Source organism: Quercus suber, unplaced genomic scaffold (genome assembly GCF_002906115.3).
Source record: "Quercus suber isolate HL8 unplaced genomic scaffold, Cork oak 2.0 scaffold_341, whole genome shotgun sequence".
Classification (NCBI taxonomy): Eukaryota; Viridiplantae; Streptophyta; class Magnoliopsida; order Fagales; family Fagaceae; genus Quercus; species Quercus suber.
In genome coordinates, this window is record NW_027069793.1 from 490,833 (window position 1) to 509,882 (window position 19,050).

General features: G+C 34.4%; 1 protein-coding gene across 2 annotated transcripts; it reads right to left on the reverse strand.

The window, feature by feature from the left end:
• Nucleotides 1–650: 650 nt before the first annotated feature.
• LOC112041004 (protein REDUCED CHLOROPLAST COVERAGE 3) lies at nt 651–17,711 on the reverse strand. Of its 2 annotated transcripts, none has more exons than XM_024073927.2 (24): nt 17,618–17,711; nt 17,301–17,386; nt 17,093–17,151; nt 16,897–16,989; nt 16,720–16,792; nt 13,297–13,632; nt 12,420–12,484; nt 11,527–11,658; nt 10,819–10,860; nt 10,174–10,707; nt 9,528–9,682; nt 8,300–8,804; nt 7,587–7,649; nt 7,393–7,494; nt 6,905–7,222; nt 6,729–6,821; nt 6,437–6,538; nt 6,239–6,343; nt 5,431–5,564; nt 4,994–5,177; nt 4,316–4,447; nt 3,822–3,934; nt 3,654–3,735; nt 651–2,713 (listed from the first exon to the last, which is right to left on the reverse strand). In XM_024073927.2, exons 2-24 carry the CDS (start codon nt 17,368–17,370, stop codon nt 1,064–1,066), a joined length of 5,142 nt encoding a protein of 1,713 aa, XP_023929695.1. In that variant the 5' UTR covers nt 17,371–17,386; nt 17,618–17,711; the 3' UTR covers nt 651–1,063. The 2 variants fall into 2 exon arrangements, with proteins under 2 accessions (XP_023929695.1, XP_023929702.1); XM_024073934.2 differs by having other exon boundaries at nt 17,583–17,708.
• Nucleotides 17,712–19,050: the final 1,339 nt, after the last annotated feature.

The window sequence follows — 19,050 nt, forward strand, 5'->3', positions numbered from 1 at the left end:
AAATGAAAAGTGGCCATGCACAAGTTATTACCTTTCTGTGCAGAAAAAGCAAGACCAACAGAAATAAACAGAGATCAGCTTGCATTTTTAGGAGTAGGGAAAATGATGCTCCAGGGAAACCTCCACCCTCTCCTATAATGCCTCATGGTGAATGTCCGTCCTCCAGTAAAATGGATCCTATGTTATATAAGTATTCGGAGCAACAATGGACTACAATGTATATTGAATTCTCATTTAAGATTTCATATTGACAAGAATCTGCATCATGATCAAGCTATGTTAAAGTAGCCTCGGACATGCTTTTCATTGCAGATTCTATCTACTGATCTGCATCTCTGTGTGTGTCACCGAGTGTGTGTGCGTGTGTGTGTGTGTGGGGGGGGGGGGGGGAGAGAGAGAGAGAGAGAGAAGAGATCAACACTTTGAAAAATGTCTTTGTGAAATGCAAATAGCACTTCTCTTTATTGCAAAGTGACCTGCAAAAACATTTCCAGTCCCAAGTTTATAAATTCTCAGAAACAGAACCTAAAAATAAACAGTAGCCCAGTTTAATTCATCAGAGCATGGACGGAGTTGGAATAAGTTAAAATTCCACTTCAGATTATAAATGGAGAAAATCCAAAACAAAAACACACTCACATATGGAGGAATAATGGAAGTATTAGCCAATTAGCTTTTTTATTGATAAGACAAAATCTCTACTATAAGAGAGATATTACATTGGTTATTAAAACGTCCCAAGTGAGTTTATAAATCAACAGAAAAAAAAAAAAAAAAAAAAAACAATTTTTACCAAAACTTCACTTTCAATAATTTCTACACTTGATGCAAAGAGATTCAAGAGACTAGAACTAGGAGATGAACATGCAATGCCATCCTGGTGACTTCTTGATGATGAATAGCAAATGAACTCCTGGTGATTTTAGTTCAGGTCACCCCCACTCTTCAAAAATCAGAAGCACAGATAGATTGCTGACTGTACAACCCAGTTACCCCATTTGACTTCTTGATGATGAATAGTAAATGAACTCCTGGTGATTTTAGTTCAGGTCATCCCCACTCTTCAACGAACAGAAGCACAGATAGATTGCTGATTGTACAACCCAGTTACCCCATTTGGAAACCTTTGCCTGTTTCTTTTCCTCTTTGTGACAGTTATGAATCCTTCACTATCACCATTTTTATTCTTATTTACATCTGTTTTTGGCTGCTCACAATCATCAGATTGAGAAACCAAGTCCTTCCCCTCATTTCCATTGAGAATTTTTATAATTGCACTGTCATTTGCTATTGCATCTGAAGAATTTTCTGAACAATCCAAATTTTTCTCACTAACTGCAGGCTCACTCACATGTTCCATATTATGCTGGACTGACTTTACAATGAGGCTAAGCAGTATCTGACTTGCAAGCTCTGACTTTTCAGACTCAGAGAAATTCTTTTTCGAAGCCCCATCTTTAACTTCATTATTGGATTCATCACCCAGATTCTCCTCCTCTGCACTACTCATTTCAAACATAGAATTTGACTCATTTTGAATGTGAGAATTTTCATCACCAGGATATGGTTGCCTAGCTCTCCAAGGTACAAACTCAGGTGCATCTGGGTTCATTCTTGGAGGCCCAAATCCACTTCTTCCCTTGCCAAGGGTATGATGTCTCAAAAAGCCATGTTTCATGCGGAAAGAATAATTGTTTCTATAATACAAGGGTGATCTAGGACCACAAGGAATCCTGGCAGCAACTGGAGTAAGAACAGGCTCTGCAAGCATGCCTTGACTAACATTTACATCATATATACTAGTCGCTGCAACTGAGTTTAAAAGGTGTGGCATGGGTCCTGGATTAAATGGTTTAGCTGCAGCAGAAAGCTTACTCCCATTTGTTTCTACAGGCTTTACCTGGTCAGAAGAACATGAAGCCTCTTCAACTTTTGGTGTAGTGTCTTCCTTTTGAGTGCTTTCTTCATGAGTTTGCTCAATTTCATCATCTTTTGGGATTGCTTCAACTACAGATCCAGTGCTGCTTTCCTCATCCTTTGATGTTTCATGAGGAATGTTGTACATCTGAATTTCAATTTTTTCATCATCTATTTTTTCAACTTTCTCCATTGACGGTCTTAGAATGGTACCTGGCGGTGCCAGAGCTACTTCTTTGTAAGAAAGAGATTTTGAGGCCAAGGAAGTAAGAGTTGCTGGACTGGAGATAACCTTGGAAACAGGAGCTTTTGCCTTCAGATTAATTGAATCCTCTGCAGAGCTCAAGCTACCAGCCTTTGACTGTTTCAGAGGAGACAGCTCAGTTAAAACAGTCTTTGGAGTTGTTTTTTGCACTGGTGAAATGAGGTCATGCCTATAGCTACTTTCTCTGAAATTTGAATATTCAGAATTGTTAACGATCAACTTTGCAAGAACAGGTCGCCTCCCAAACTTCCGGCCAGAAGTTTTCCCTGACCGCCCTTTGGAATTGGCTTCTTGCCACCCTGCATCTGAAATAGATTCTTCAACAACTTCACTTGCAACTGTCTGCCTATATCTAGTAATATCATTATTTTCTTCAGGTTCTTCAGATTCTTCAGGATGAACCTTGCTGACTTTTACTTCTGTATTTCCATCTGTTGTATGTGCAGTGTTTTCTGGGCCATCATAGAGCATATCATCATCCCCTGTAGCATCATTTTGTGCTTGATGGGTTTTATCACTTAAATGCAAAACCTGGAAGTTATGGGAAAAATCAAGATAAGTATGCGCAAAAAAAAACTGTTCTGTTTTTCTTTTTAGTGGATCCATCAAATGAATGATTCTAGATATGCAGAAAAGATGAATTTGGTAGGTATCTTTTTACTAGCATGCTCTGAGAACATCTTTGAAAACTTGAGATGTGTCAAAGGTTCAAAAAGGTTGTGCTCTAGAATTTCTAAAGTTCAACAAGACTCCCATTGATTTACCTTTGAACAAACTCTAAAAGAATAACAAGCCGATTAAGACCACCCTTTTCTTACCCACCAACAAAAATCCAGTTTCTCAAAAACATCCCATCTGCTTTAGATGCATTGGCAATAAAAAATAAATAAATAAATAAATAAAGGATAAATTTCATATGAGGGGCATTTCATTCAACGTAAGTATATTGTAGGAGCATGGAACCTGGTTCTGCTAAGGTCATATTGATTAGAAAATTTTCACTCTCTTTTCATGGGCACGTTGAGAAACCAAATGGTTGGCTGCACTTGGATAGATACCTCCATCAAATTCTGAACTATTACAAAATTTATAGCATGCATGAGCATGACGCAGCCAATTCAACCAAAGTTAGAAATCAGCTGGACTACATTTCATTTCCTACCCATGCTCCATAATAATAGGAGTGGAAATTATAGTAGTTGAGTTGAATGATGGTGTTTGCAAGCCATGCAAAGAAATCTCACCAAACTAAAACAATTAAAGGCGCTAATAAAGCTTAATTTAACCTACTCTTTGTGTCGAGTAGGTGATTATGTTAGTGCAAGGGTAATACATTGTTCACAAAACAACATTAGTATCAAATGTTATGAATTTTAACTTCTTGCTGATAGGACAGTTAACTTGCTGATAGGACAGTTAACATAAACCAATATGTTCCTAAATTCCAGTAAAGAAAGAAATATCCGCCTACCTTTGCACGCCGCTGTTTCCTCTGTGAATCACTCCCTTTCAAATCTTGATCAGGACTTATGTAATCCAGGAGATCCGAAACACTGCAAGAAAAGGCCAAGGGTTTGGGTGACCTGAAGTATAATAATTCAATTTATAACCAAGTAATTTGGGAATACCATATCAATACCTAAGGTGACCTTTGCTTGCAATGGATGCGTCTGGCTTTGGAGTTCCAGTTCTTGCTGCTTCTTGCTGCTCCAGAGCTTTTGATTCAAAATATTCAAGCCATGCAGCAGCATCCTGCAATTAACAACATAGAGCATCTTTATATGTCAAATCTGGAAAGAGCATCCCCCATTGACAGATTGGCTGAAATCATCCTTGAGTTCAACCAGTTGTGTATTGCAAAATTATCTTCTATAACAAATTTCAATAGAGATACCAAGATTGGTTGTGTTGCAAAATTTTACTTCTTTAACGAATTCCAAAAGAATAGAATTGAAGAAAACAATACACGTGGCAACCCTAACTAATATGTTGAGGATCCATAGCCAACCCCAAAATTTGACTAAGACTTTGTTATTATTGTTATTGTAAAGAACTCCAGTAAAGATACCAAGATTGGAAATACTTTCCAATTGAAAAATTAATGAACTCAAACAATAGTAAAAGATATGTGACCTGAGTACGAAGATCTTCTAGCCCAAGTTTGGCTTGAAGTATTTGAAGAGTAGTTTGCTCATGTTGCACACTCAGGGAATATGCTTCCATCAATGAAAGAGCTATGGCTATGGCGTGATAGCTCGCAGCTGTCTGTAAGGCAAAATAAAACATTTAACTTATGAGAAGATTGCATGTAAAATGGGTATTTGTGCTGGAAGTGCAAATACAATTTTATTTTATTTTAGTTTTTTTTAATTTTGGAATTAAATTGTACTTTTAATGATCAGTTGGATTTTATTTGAGGTTTGATTAGTTAATTAGGCTGTTAGTGTTTTTATTTAATTTCCTAGACTAATTGTTATTTTTATTTTTGTAACTTATCCAAAAAAAAAACTTGTTTAAGTAAACTAGAATTAGGGTATATAGTTTTAGTTGTCTATATAAGCGTGCAATTCTACTCCTATGAAGACATATTTGATTGATTAATAAATTTCTCTTTGAATTTTTCTAATGGTCTGGTGCTGACTCCAGCCAACCCTAGGTGTTGACTTTAAGGATTGTTCTCTCTTATTGTTGAATCCAAGCAAACCGAAGTGATAACTCCTAGATTACCTATATTTTATCTTTTTGTTGCATCTGCTTTGGTTTTTTCCTGAGTCAGTATTCATAGGGTAGAGAGAGAGAAGAGATCGAAACCTGTATGTGATCCTCTCCTAATAATTTTTTGTTGCATTTTAGAGCTTCATGCAAGTATCTGAGAGCAACATGGACATTTCCCATGCCCTCTTCCATCATAGCCACATTTATATATGTTGCTGCTGTATTTGGGTGAGACAGTCCGCATGTAAAATGAAGAAGGAACAGAGCACGGTTTACATACCTGAAAATTACCCAAAAGCTTTAATCAACAGAACCAGTAGAAGGACAAGGAATGAAAAACAATGAGAATAGTGGAAATTTTCTGTTGAAATTAATTAGAATTTCATAGTTGGGTAAGGGAAAGATTCAACAGGGAACTCATTTATCAGAATGTCAGTATATAATAGTATACAGCACAATAATCTAGAATGAAGAGAGCAAAGATAATCGATTTGACAAAATATCAAGTTTAACAATACGTTGCTCTAACTTACTTCAAAGCCAATTCAATGTGTTGAAGGCGATAGTAGAAAACAGAAAGATCCCCATAGCTTTTCATTGTATCTGGATGGTCAAGCCCAAGTTCTCTCTCATTGATATCCAAAGCCTTTTGCTGATATATAGTTGCCTAGACAATGGAAAAGAACTCAAACTTTAGAGCATAAAAAAATATAAGTACTCTCATACAGTAACAACCAAGTTTAGACACAGAGCTACAAGACCAGTTGGCAGGAATAGATTGTCTCACAAATTGTAAATGGTTTACATTATAAAAAATAAAATTAACAAAACAAAACAAAAACAAAAGATTCTAAAGTGCACCATCGATTTAAACATTTAAACACAGTGGCCATCAACTCCACCTGTGTTTGTGCTTGGTGTCATATATTTCATTCACAAGTAGTCCCAAGTTTGGAAAAAGAAGGAAGGTTGTGGTAGATTGATGGCCAACATAAAATTTAGTCACTTTATTTTGAATAAATCTAGTACAATTCATTTGGCCAACCTTAATAAGTCTGTTGAAGATACATAGCTGACCCCAAAGTTTTGAGACTAAGACTCAGTTATTGTTGTTGTGGTTGTAACAAAGCATATTTCAGTTTGACCATTTTGTATTTTTATTGTAATCTGACCTCTGCTAAAGATTGAATTTGAGAATTATACATTTTATTAGCGCTAGACACAATAGGGTCCTTTAATTTATATAATGAAGATTAGTACTCAGCTTCAATAAATAAAAGATAGATTCTTGGCTCAATTTCCCACAAGTAAAGCTAAATGATCAACTAAAGATTTTATTACCTGATTGAAGTCTCCAGTGTGATAAAGAACAACAGCTAGAAGACTGTAAGCACTTGCAGTGGTTCGATGGTAGGGACCACATACAGCTATCATCTTTGCTAGTGCCTTCAAATGCGAGTATTACAGTGAGGTCAGTTTCTGTTCTCTTTCTAAGAAAAGTGCACATGCCTTTATTATATGGACAGAATGGGAGAGTACCTTTGTTCCATAATTAACAGCATCCTCTAACTTTCCTTTATCAAGAGCAACTTTAGATGACTCCAATAGATTCCGTCCATCTGCTGAAGAGCATCCTACATGCTGTTCAACAGAATTAAAAAAATCAGAGATATTTTTAAGCCAATTTTAGCTGCCTCAATGAGATGATAACTAGCAAATCAAAAACATAATTCAAAGTCTAAGCTATTTTAAGTCACTATTATCTGGCACAAAGAGATGGTAACCATCAAATCAAAAACAGAATAGATGAGGGGGAGAGAGAGATTCCCACCTTACACACAGGAATCATGCTGATGATATCATATTTCCTGAATGGGTAAGGGCACTCCAAGTCATAATTTCTGGAAGCCAACTCCAATCCAACCTGGGAGAAGAATAACAAGTATAAAGAATGATCATGCTTTGAGAAAAAAAATAGAAGCAAGTGCAATCAAAAGCAATAATTACCTTATGGCAAAGACCTCGGAGAATTGCTAACTTTCTCACATGGCGAAACTCATCTTTAAGTGTCCAACCATATCTTCTGGCTATAAACATTCTTAACCATTCAAATCTAAGAATATGGTCGTCATTCAATTCTTTGTCATTATTTTCCATCTCACAACTTCCAAGTAAAAAATTTAGAGCCGAAGCTATTGCCGCCGGTAAGTCCTCTACATTGTCAACAGAGGCAACAACTGCTTTAAGTAGATGCTTGAAAGCTCGAGTAAGCATCTCATGGACACAAAGTGACTGTATATGGGGAAGTTTTTCTGCAAGTTCAACCTGATTTGTACAATGAGATTAGGACCAACAGAAACAAAACACTGCACATTTACTAGTTTTAAAATCCACCCCCTCCAAGTTTTCTAGAGACCAAAGTCAGAACGGCTTTGACCTAGAATGTTGTTAGAGGAGGCAGGGAGGAAGAAAGAAATAGAGGGATTGTTTCTTACCACTCGACCCAAAGAGCGCATCTTTAGTCCCCTTAAATGCATGAAGTCAGTTAATGTACGGCCATCAACTGGAGAAAGTTCAAGTGACCCAAAGTCTGTTACCTAAGAAAACAAGAGATCTAGTTCACAACCCCGCATATAACCATTGTAAACTTAAGTACATAGCTAAACTCGCTGTATAAAAAGAATATTACCAGTTTTGGTAGTGCAACTTCATCATAATACTCATGTGCCAGCCTGATCAGCTCATCTATTGACTGTTTGAAGAAGCAAATTAAAACAGTTAGTCCAAAAGATAACAAGAAACAACATTGGTACCATAATAACAACAAAACAACAACCAAAAAATAAACAATGAAACATTCTAACAAGAAGAGGAAAGAATAAAATTTGAACGAAAATTCACTCCAAATCGGTTTGGAACAAAGTTCTTTCATCCTTCTAAATGGCGATTCAGATAATCATCTATGTGTACTTTTAATCACATGACTTATTTAATAGTCATGTGACTTCTTTCTTTTTTTATACAATACAGTAGGATTTGAAACCTAAGGCATCTGCTCTATGATAATTTCTATAGAGTATCAGGCCAACGCACAAATGTGTTTCTTTTTGGTGTAAAAGGATCTGAGCCCAGGTCCTTCATCCGACAATAAGACACTTTACTAGTTGATCTAATTGGAACTCAGTAGTCATGTAACTTGTAAAAATCACTTAATAAATCATGTGATGAAAATACACATTGATGGTCATCCACACCACATAATGGGTTTAAGTAGTTTCCTCCAACCCAATTTATTTTGTAAAGAATTTCACTTAAAATGAACAAGCAAAATAGCACATACGTAGTAGAAAGTGAATCAACAGGTTCATAATGTAACAAAAATGATTAGAGTTCCAAAGAAACCTTTAAATGAAGACCAGTCCCAGTTTCTTTTAGACTCAAGAAGGCATCTTTAGAAATTAGCTTCTCCAGTTCTGCCATGCCTTTGAGTTCACCATTGCTTAGCTCTCCCAAATCAGTTTCCGAATTCAGATTGCCAGATCTAGAATCATTTTCTTCCTTATCAGTGCTACTTACACAATTTTCTTTCTTTTCCCTCTTCTTCAAAAATTTAAACTGCTTTCCAAGACCTTTGACTGAATGTTCAGCCCCATTATCATCATCTGGGCTCTTAGACTTGTTTCCTATTGGACTTTCCTGCTTTTGTAGATGTTGTACCCAACAAGAACCAAGTTCCCATCTTATAGACCTCTTAGAATCAATGGGCATCTCCTTTAACTTTTTCAAGCTCTCTTTAACAACTCTTCTGACCAGACATCTGGACACTTCCAAGCCATCTAAGTTAGACTGAGGTGACCAACATCCTCCGGATGGTTCAGCACTAAACTTATGAAGCAGAAACCTCAAGCTGTAAAATAGTTTTGTATGCAATCAGTCCATAGGGTAATATGCATGCAACAACAGTCGGCCTTTAAAAATATATCTTAAACTCTCTAAAGCACTTCAAAAGTACTTGATCATTACTATTGAATCCAGCATAAGGGAACTGAACTAAATCCATTGAGAATTGTTTTCAGAGCCAAGTAATCTGCATTTCCACATGCATATTTATGATTTAGAGGATCTAAAGCTATGCATTACAAGAACATGCCTAACTTTTCAGAATTTTCCACATTTATGAGAGGAAACACCAACTCTCTTTTAAGTTTCAAAGGAGTTGATCAGAAATTATGAAAATGATCCGACTATTGATTTTTAGACAAAAGAACTTAAGAGTTCTAAGCCACCAATCATACCCACTGCATCATGTTGTTCAAAGGCATACTGCCATTTTTTGGCTAAAAATGCTATAGAATCCTTTTTAACAACTTTTATATTTGTATTACCAGTCATTCACTTACAAAGCATATTAACTTAACAAGTCTGACTATCATTCTTTTCTTTCTTTCTTTTTTTCCTGTTTTCAATGAATGTCCTCAACATCATTAATATATGATGCAGCTGAGGCGACCTGTATGTTGTTATGACCTGCCAACAGTATTGCCTAGCATGTGTGCAATATATGCATGCAACTACAAATGGATCAAAACCAGACTCTTTAGTAATGAGGGCATTAGCTTATGGATCAAACCTGTTAACGTTAAGAGCATTTGCCCCACCATCTGGTTGATCATCAACTTCAATATCTTGAGTGTGAAACTTTGCCTTCTTCACATTACCAACAACCTTTACAGTAGCAGTGTATCCACAATGCCTTACATTGACAACACCCAAGGAAGATGTATCCTGCAAAAGTTTCAACCATTTGAGAAAGTTTGGACATGTGCAACTAAGATCAGTCAACGGCATTAGTTAGGCGTGATGACTTTTCCATGTAAAGAGCATTACAAGGACAAGGAGAAGACCAAAGATAATGGGTAATTAGGAAGTGGAATAGACATATTGCATTTGATATCAAAGAAAAAGATGACTCAATTTCAGTGAACAAAATTGGACATAGAAGTTGTGTAGCTTATAGTAAATAGTTGGGAGAAGGACAACATGCATATGCTCAGTATAGAAACAAAACTGAAAATACTTAAATTACTAGGTTTATATCTAGACAGATCAGCCGAGGAATCAGAGACAGCCTACTGCAATTGAATACGTAGTATCCAAAAATGTAGAAACTAGAAAGTAGCCTTCACTTATATTTATAAACTTATTTAGATACATATTCCTCACATTTTAAACATTCACTCATATATAATCTTGCAGCATAGGAGAAAAGTACTTACATGAACCACTACACTCTCATCTGCAGTTAACCCCTTAAGCAAATTCCGTTGAGCAGCTTCCTTGTCAGACATATTGGATAATTGACGGCCATCAGTTTTTATATCATATTTTGAGCCTGCATCAGCCGTATCACGTTTTACAATAATGGACAGATCTCCCACACGATCCTCATGCAAGACTGAGTCTGGTTTACTGCTTATTGTATCCTTTGCTTGCATATTGGAATCTATGAGATGGCGTATTGCTGCAACAGCTTTAAAGATTGAGACATCAACAAATTGACTATGAAGTAAAAAGGCCTTCCGGTCTCGGACTACCCTCTCCTCCTCAGTTTTACAAGGTAAGCAAGCCAATATTGCAAAATCAGTTGCCCATGGTCGAAGATCAAATTCACCATTTCTTCTCCTGCCACCACCATTGCCACCCCAACTTTCATCTTCTGTTGGTAGTGATGGGAAGTCCGATGGAGAATCAGCAATAGATGGAGGAGCAAGCCATGTATTTGCTCGAAATCCATATGGAAGATTACCAAACTAAGGGAGGGAATCAGAAGAACACAATGAATTATTTAAAAAGCTTATGCATTTTTGCTGTAAATAAAATACGTTTTTAAATTGAATTGTTTATTGAGATAGAATATCTACCTTATTATGTTCTACAAAAGCTTTCATCAAAGATTCATATGCCTGCATTAATCACACATTTGTTAGTTACAAACTAAACAATAAAGTTCAAAACAGATCAGCAAGGTAATATAGCAGATGAAAAACATGCGACTCCAGCTAACTCTCGACCAAGTCACCAAATGAAATAAATTTCAGCAGAATCCAATTAGAAAGATTAGCCGAGACATTGGTTATTCTGCAAATCCACAAATTTGGTTTGGTATACAACCTGATTAATTTGAATATAAATTCAGATGGAAGAATTTTAACAACTCCTCTGAAAATATAGCTTTTCAATCCAGAAAAGAAATCAAATTAGAACACTTCTCAGAAGTAAGGTTAAATTTAAGCAAATCATAACAAATTCATCGACAACCATGTGGTGATGCAGTTTGGCAGTGGATTAATGAATTTACATATTAAAAAATAAAAATTTAATCTTTTACTTTTGAGTTGCAAATAAAGGTTTCAAGTTTACTTTATAAACTAAGTTTATGTGCCACTTTATAAACCATCAAAAAATAATTACTACAATTGGCCTAAACTCAACAATTTGCATGAGGTGATTGCAAGGAGAAACAGAGTGGTTCATATGCAACATATGCAAACTAGTAAATAGAATTAAAGAAAGTGAAATATATATATATATATATATATCAAAATTCAAGTAATATATAAAGTACCCACGTTGCTAAAAGCTCGGCTAAGCTGTTGTAGAAGATCCACAAGGGAGTGGCTTTGTAGAGACTGTTTTTCCATGGTATAGAACCCTTTCAAGGATGCAACCACTTGTATTAGCTTCCCATTGCAGATCTTAATCTGCATGCATTAATTGAATTTTAAATATCATCATTTAAAATGGAAAAAGAAGTTTTTTAATGAGATTCAGTCAACTTAAATTGCAGAAAGATTGAACAAAAATATCATGAAGACAGGAAAAAAGTTAAGAAAGTTGTACTAATGTCTTGAAAGAAGCACATGTACTCATAAAGGAACATAATACATAGCATGGCATGAATGAATTGGTGTTCAATTTTAATGATCAAACAAATAGTTGCGAAGCTCTGTACTTCACAGGAAAAATAGCATGCTCTTCTTCCAAAAGAATCTAACTTAATCAAGAACAATTTCATGTAAGTTACAAAATGACATATTATAAAGCTATTTTAAAAATTGAAGATGGCAGCTAGACTAGAAAACACACTAGGCTGCTAATGTTCAGCTCAAGATCTAATTGGTAAGTTAGCCACCAGTTTTACGCTTATGGCAAATGAGCCAATATTGAACAACCTCTTGGAGGAGGCCTTAATGAACAAAAACCATGTCACTTGGCTCAAATGATCAGCTTGAGAAAAGGCCTGTCCAGTATTTACTAAAAGGACAAAACGAATTTTAATAATCTAATACTTCGCTTTACTTCACTCAATAATTGTTTTATTAATAGATATTTGGATCAAATATCACCTTCAGACAAGCTAAGAGGCTTAAGGATGGGATGAAAAATAGTACCATAGGCTCAATCAACCGTCATTGAACCATAAGACAAAGATAGAAAACAAAATGGAGAATAGCAATAGCACCTGAATTTCAAAGTAATCCCCATCACGCCTTTCTTGAACATCCCTCTGGTCGCATCTCCTCAAATCTGCAAAACAAAAATTATATAACAAAACAATCAATTTAACAATTTGTATCACTTCTTTATTTGATAACATTGGTTTACACTTAGAATATGACACGTGGCCAAAAGTCTTGTATCTCAATGACATTGCCTACTCTCCTTATATAGGCAAATCAGGGAAATCAGGATTCAAATCTCCTCTTCTCCATTATTATAACTACCAGATTATTTGTAAAAAAAAAAAAAAAAACAAAGAGAAATATTGTACAGCCTTTTAAATAACAAATTGACACCTGATAAAATACAGGATAGCACTTAGACTAAAGTAAACTTTTGACACTTAAAAATTATGATTATTTTCATTTTAACTCTCCACATTTCAAAATTTTCATTTTGACCCTTTATCGTCTATTTCCATTACTAACCTAACCATTAAGTGCATGTCTAACTATTATGAAATACTAGCTCTAAAATACTATGGAATGCAGGAATGCCATTGTTGTGAAAAAAAAAAAAAAGGAGGAGGCATGCTCTGAACGGTCAAACCAAAAGAGCCTAAATGAAAACAACCAAACTTTAAGCCCCCAAAAAAAAAATATATATATATATATAGAAAAATTCCTAAAATAAATAAATAAAATCCTACTGCCTAGTAACAAATTAAGCCACGAGTTTTTTTTTATTGTGACATTTTAAACCCTATGGGTAATGGGTGTTGTCTCCAGAGTTACTAATAACGAAAACTAAACATATTCTAATTTTCCTTTTTATTTTCCCGCATTTTCTGAGGAACCAAACAGAGCAGAAAGAATTGAAGGAGAAAATAAAATACTCACTTAGAATAGGAGGAGAGAGGTGAGAGAAGGAGAAGAACTCATAGAAGTCGGAGAGCTTCGGGGTTGGGTGAATTGCCACCATCCCAATGTTCTCCGAAATCGCCGCCGCCGCCGCCGCAACCGACGGTTCTGATGACGGGGATCCTCCTCCATCGGACGGTGAAGGTGGGGCTGAGTTACTACCACTCTTGGGCTGGGCCTGGGCCTTACTCTTTTTGGACTTCAGCTCTGATGTTGATGGGCTTCGTCTGGGCTTCGCGAATCTCGTGGTGCAGGCCACTATGTCCAGTAGCCTTCGCACGTGCGATACCGCTTGGGCTTCCTCAATGTAGTCCTCTGAAACATATTTACAATGGCATTTTTGTTAATAACTGAAAAAATTAAGAGATGTGATAATAAGAGACTTTATTGTTGATAACTGAAAAAACATATTTGATAATAAGAGACTAACTAGAATCCATATGTTCATTCTCACTACTTAACTGTGAAAAAGTGATGTGATATTAATAGGAAAACTATTTTATGATTGGTGCATCCAACACCAATTTTTCACCAAGTACTTATGGTGGTTCTACTTGTAAGTGTCGTAATCAAAATTGACATTCAAGCATGTTGTGATCCAATCAAATTGTCTTTGAGTGATGCTACGAGAATACTACACATTTTAGATTTTACTATATAATTTAAAATTTTATGTGTCTATCAATTACAAAACAAATAATTATGATATTCGTTAATTATTTTAAAATCCAGTAATCATATTTATTGTCACATCAGATTATAAATACTATGTAGCAAAATTTAATAAATCTGGGGACAACAATTTTACATTGATAAATTAGTGTATTACCTCATACATGGACCCTCTACAATCTTCAATTTAAAATGTTTTTAATGGCTCATGTGTGAGATGGTAAGCTAATTTGAAATGTTGTGAAATTTTTATTGTGTCCCTGGTAGGTCTCAACAAAATTTGTGTTTTGCAAACAATTAGTCAATGTGAAAATCAAAGGTCCTGGGTTAGTTGCCAAATTTGGTTAGGCTAGAAGGCAACCAAATGTAGGCCTAATAAGTTAACTGAGAGGTGTGGTCACTCATTAACTAACGGTCCCCTATTTTAAAGATGGTACAAATGGAACATTACCGACCATGCTGGTTTGTCCATTCACAGTAACTCATTACGGGGCCCATTTGGGGATGAAAAAATAAAATAATAAAAAATGGTGGGATGAAAAATGTGAATAAAAACAATTTAAGTTTGCCTTAATATGCGGTTGGTTAGAGTGGAAAAGTAGAGTAGAAAATTCTATAAGAGAATAGAAAATAGATGTTTACAAATTTACTTTTATACCTCTATTACATTAAAAAAAAAAATACTATAAAGGGAAAAAAATTGAACTAAAAAAAAAAAAAAACCACTAGTATGAAAGGGATAATTTCTTATCTTAAGCCCACTTTCTCTCTCATTTTCTCTCCAAAATCCACCCCCTCCAACCAAACACATAAAAATAAAAAGGTCCTTTGCTTTACAGCTAATGATATAAAAAGTTTCATAGGGGTCAGTGGTCACACTGCAGGATCTTTGATATTGAAATCTTAAATCTTATGCCGGGGCTTGACGACGAAACCAATGAGCCTTCAATTTTTTTTTATAATTTTTTTTTATTTTTAACTAACAACTTTCTAGGGTCCCCTCTGATTTGCTCTGAAAAAAGTCACTTTATGGGGTATCTGAAAGGAAAAATTATTAACACCTAATCTAGGTTATACCAAAAAAAACATATTAAACTCGTTACTAGTCGTTAGTACAAAAAATAACACTAATAAGCTGATATTATATTGGAATAGTAACAAGTGGGAAAAAAAAAACCAATCAAAAGCACAATTTTGTACACGTGACTCTTCAGTTCAAATATTGAATAGCAATTGAGTAGTACTTAATATATTGTGATTTTAATAATAAATATATAATTGAGTGAGTTTACCTAGAATAAAACTAAGAATGCATGTTTAATACAAATGAATTTAAAAAACAGTGCACGCTCACACAAGAGACAAGGGAGACAAGTTCTTCACCACTTAGTTCTGCGGTGGGATAAAAGTATAAAATAATGAAAGTCTAGACTGGAGAATGAAGATATTTATGGAAAAATTATACTTTGTCCACTTGTGATTTATCCCAAAAACATTTTATCTATTTGTGGTTTAAAAATTGACGTTTTTCTCAACTAAGATTAGCTTCATTCATCTCCCATTACCCAACTTTGTTAAAAACATGAATAAATTTGTATTTTTGTTACTATTTATGTCTCTTTCCTCTCAAAACATAAAAAACTAAAAAATCAAGAGAAAAAAAATATTTAAAAGCTAGGTTTTGTAAAAATTAAAAGTTAGTGGAACAATATCTCCAGTTATAAGTGGTGACAGTGAAGGACCATATTTCATGTCAGACATAGTGGTAAATGTACGCAGGTTGGGAGAGGAAGAATCTGTTGTAGGAATTGTCCGAGAGGTGCTTATGGATGGTTTTTGTAGGATTGTTCTTGGCGATCATGGTGAAACCATGACAGCTCTTCCTGATGAAATGGACGTGGTGGCACCAAGGAAAAATAATAAGGTCAAAATTATGGCTGGTGTGCAACGTGGATACCACTGGGAAGTTGATTGGTGTGGATGGCAGTGACGAAATTGTGAAGGTGGACGACTCTCATGGTTATAGAATTGGTTCTTTTGACGAAATTCCTTCAATTAACTCTCAGGGTGCTTTTGGTATAATTTATTTGAATTCTTATCAAAAAGAAAAATTTATTTGTATTGATTCATTTTATTTAAATAGCAGGTTCATCAAACCAGATCCAAACATATTTATAATAAATAAACTTACCAAAAACTATACCAAAACTTATCATTAAAATTGGTAACTTGGTATTGTTACTGCTTTGAAGGAAAGATATTATTATAAAGTTGGTGAAAATAACAAATTAAAGGTAATGTCATCGAATAGTACAACTTACTAATTTGAACTTACGATTTGAACTAATTTGAAAAAGATGAGTCATACTCATCTTTTTCTAAAATTTATTATAACTTTTTAAGTAAAATTTGTAACGTGTTTTTGTATTAAAACTTCATTCTCTCTACACTCTTTTTATATTAGTTAATGGGTTCATGTATCTCCCTTCAAGTAATCATTTTTGGCACTCTCTGAATAAATTATGGTAATTACTAATTTATGCGTACAACAAATATTTTAGAACATGATACATGTAATAAGGTTAAAAAAAATCATCAAAATAGTAATAAGGAAAGAAAGCAAGATTTGGATTCTACCTAAACTTAGCAGTTTTTATTAGAGGAGTAATGAAAACGTGACCGACATAAAGGTTGATGCTGAATTACTAGTAAGAATATTGCTTCACCTACCTTCAACCATTCTCAGAATACATGGTTTCAAAGTAACCACCTCGGTCCTATCATTTAATTTCTGGCCTTTGACCTGACAAAGAAGATTAAAATTTTAATTTAGCATTCATAGACTATGACCCTGAATGTTAGATAAATTAACAGAGTATCTACTTTATAAAAAAAATAAAAGGTCACCTCATGAGAAAAAGAAAAGTTTGTAAGGTGGCATGTTTCTACATTCACAGCCAAAAGCCTCCTTATATCAAGTATCTTGTCAGTGGAGATTGCCTTCAAAAGATTTTGGTTGGTCAGCCAAAACAAAATTTAGTTAATAAATACATAGATAAAGTAAAATAGTTGAAGAGAAAAGCAAAAAATAAAAAATCAGTACCTTGAGAATAACTTGTGTATCATATGGTGTGATGACAGTAATGTCAAGAACAGTAGGCACTATAATAAAACAAGAAAAAGGAAATCAAGGATTCAATAATCAAATTTCCAACATATATAGAAGAAGTAGAGACAAAACCAATAAAACAAAAAAACAAAAAAAACATATAGGAGCTTCTTTGTAAGTAAAAAATGGAATCTAATTAAACCTTTTTCTTCTTTCCTCTTCTTTTCTGCCTTGGTTTTGTTTGCCTTGCCTCTGCCAGACTTTGGGGCCATCTCCTTCCTCTTGTAACTTCAAAAAGAAAATATATATATTTGGAGACACAATTTCAAGAAACCAATTCAGAAATCATTGACAACTTTAATAAAGAAGAGGGAGAGAGAGAGAGAGAGAAGAGTCTCTGAGAATAAGAAGTCTTTATAACTTGAAGCATAAATATAGTGAAAGGTGTTGAAGAGGATAGGATAAGGGGTTCGAAGTTTTAAACCTCTTCTATAGATTTTTGAGAAATCCTAGCCTCACCTTCTTGCTAACGAGCTTGATTTTCTCTCTCTCTCTCTCTCTTCTCTTTTCTCTTTTCTCTCTCCGTCTGACCGTTCTGAATGTTAACATGTGATGCGCATCATACTCTTATAGTAGCACAAGAGGCCCCATGCACTGAGAGACAAAGAAAGACTGGTGGGGTTTGGGAAGGGTGTCCCCTTAATGAGTGACACGTGGCAGGAGGGTTGTGTGGCCGTTCATTTTTGTTTTATCACATGTTTGGGCCCTAGCCTAGGCCTTAGATTTCCACGCCACTTTTAGGGGGCTCATTAAGGACGGTTAATTTGCCATTAGGAGGCCATGGAGAATCTCTTCTAATTATTTTTCTGTTGAATCTCTCTTTTAATTATGCTACCTCCATTATTGAAACCCAAATTTGTCACATTTTTCCTTGCTAATTATTAGATACGGCAAAACAGGCAGGTCAGGGTGGGTCAGGTTGGCCCATATTTTTCACATAATTTTTTTTTAATAAAGAAAATAACATGTATTTGTCATTTGAAAAGTTATGCAACATGTAATTTATTTTGAAAAACCATTTATTTTGGACATAAATTGTTAAAAAAATAGGTCTAAGCATTCACAATTTATGCTAATTTGATACTTTGACTTCACTATTTTCACACTTATGAATGTTTCTCACATATCTCTACAATTTTAAATCTATGTTTTTAAATTTACTGTAACTAGATTATCTTGGCATATACTTTACTATTTGATATCTAAAAATCTCTACTCATTACAAAATGTTCAACAATTCATCTTTCAATTAATTTGCATGCAGTTATGTAAATATCTTAATTGTTTCCTTAAAACTCACAATAAACAATTAAACCAATATTATCTTTATTTTATTTTATTTTTTACCCAAAAAAAAAGTTTTAAAAAATGGTTCAGGTTCGAGTAGCGAGTCGGGTCAAGTTGACCCGTAAAAAAACATAGGTTGGGTCACAGGTCAACCCGTTTTTGCTTTAAGTCAAAAAAATCGAGTTCGGGTCTAGTCATACCCGTTTTGCCATGTCTGCTAATTACTACTCCTTTCGTCCCAAATTGTTGTTTTTGTATTCTATTTTGAAACTAGCATGTTACCCATGCAAACACATTGATGCATTTGAAATTAAATACAATTTTTATTATAAAATATAAATAATTAGTCAAATTATTAAAAAAAAAATAGCATGTAACACATGCATACGTATGGATACATTAAAAATTAAACACAATTTTTATCATAAAAATATATTAATTAATCAAATTATTATTTTTTAAGTAAATATAATTAGTCACATATCAAAATTCTTACCTAAATTTAATACTACTTATGATCATTTTTTTTCTAATTTTTAATGAGATAGAATATGTGGAGTCTATATGGTGATATTTGTTATGTGGTAATTTTTATTGAGTATATG

Coding starts and splice junctions, on each gene's coding strand:
- LOC112041004 (XM_024073927.2), bottom strand. CDS start 17,370: ATGGCCCCAAAGTCTGGCAGAGGCAAGGCAAACAAAACCAAGGCAGAA. Junction 10,708..10,818: donor CTTTTGTAGAACATAATAAG/GTAGATATTCTA, acceptor TCCCTCCCTTAG/TTTGGTAATCTTCCATATGG. Junction 8,805..9,527: donor AATGCTCTTAACGTTAACAG/GTTTGATCCATA, acceptor ACTATTTTACAG/CTTGAGGTTTCTGCTTCATA.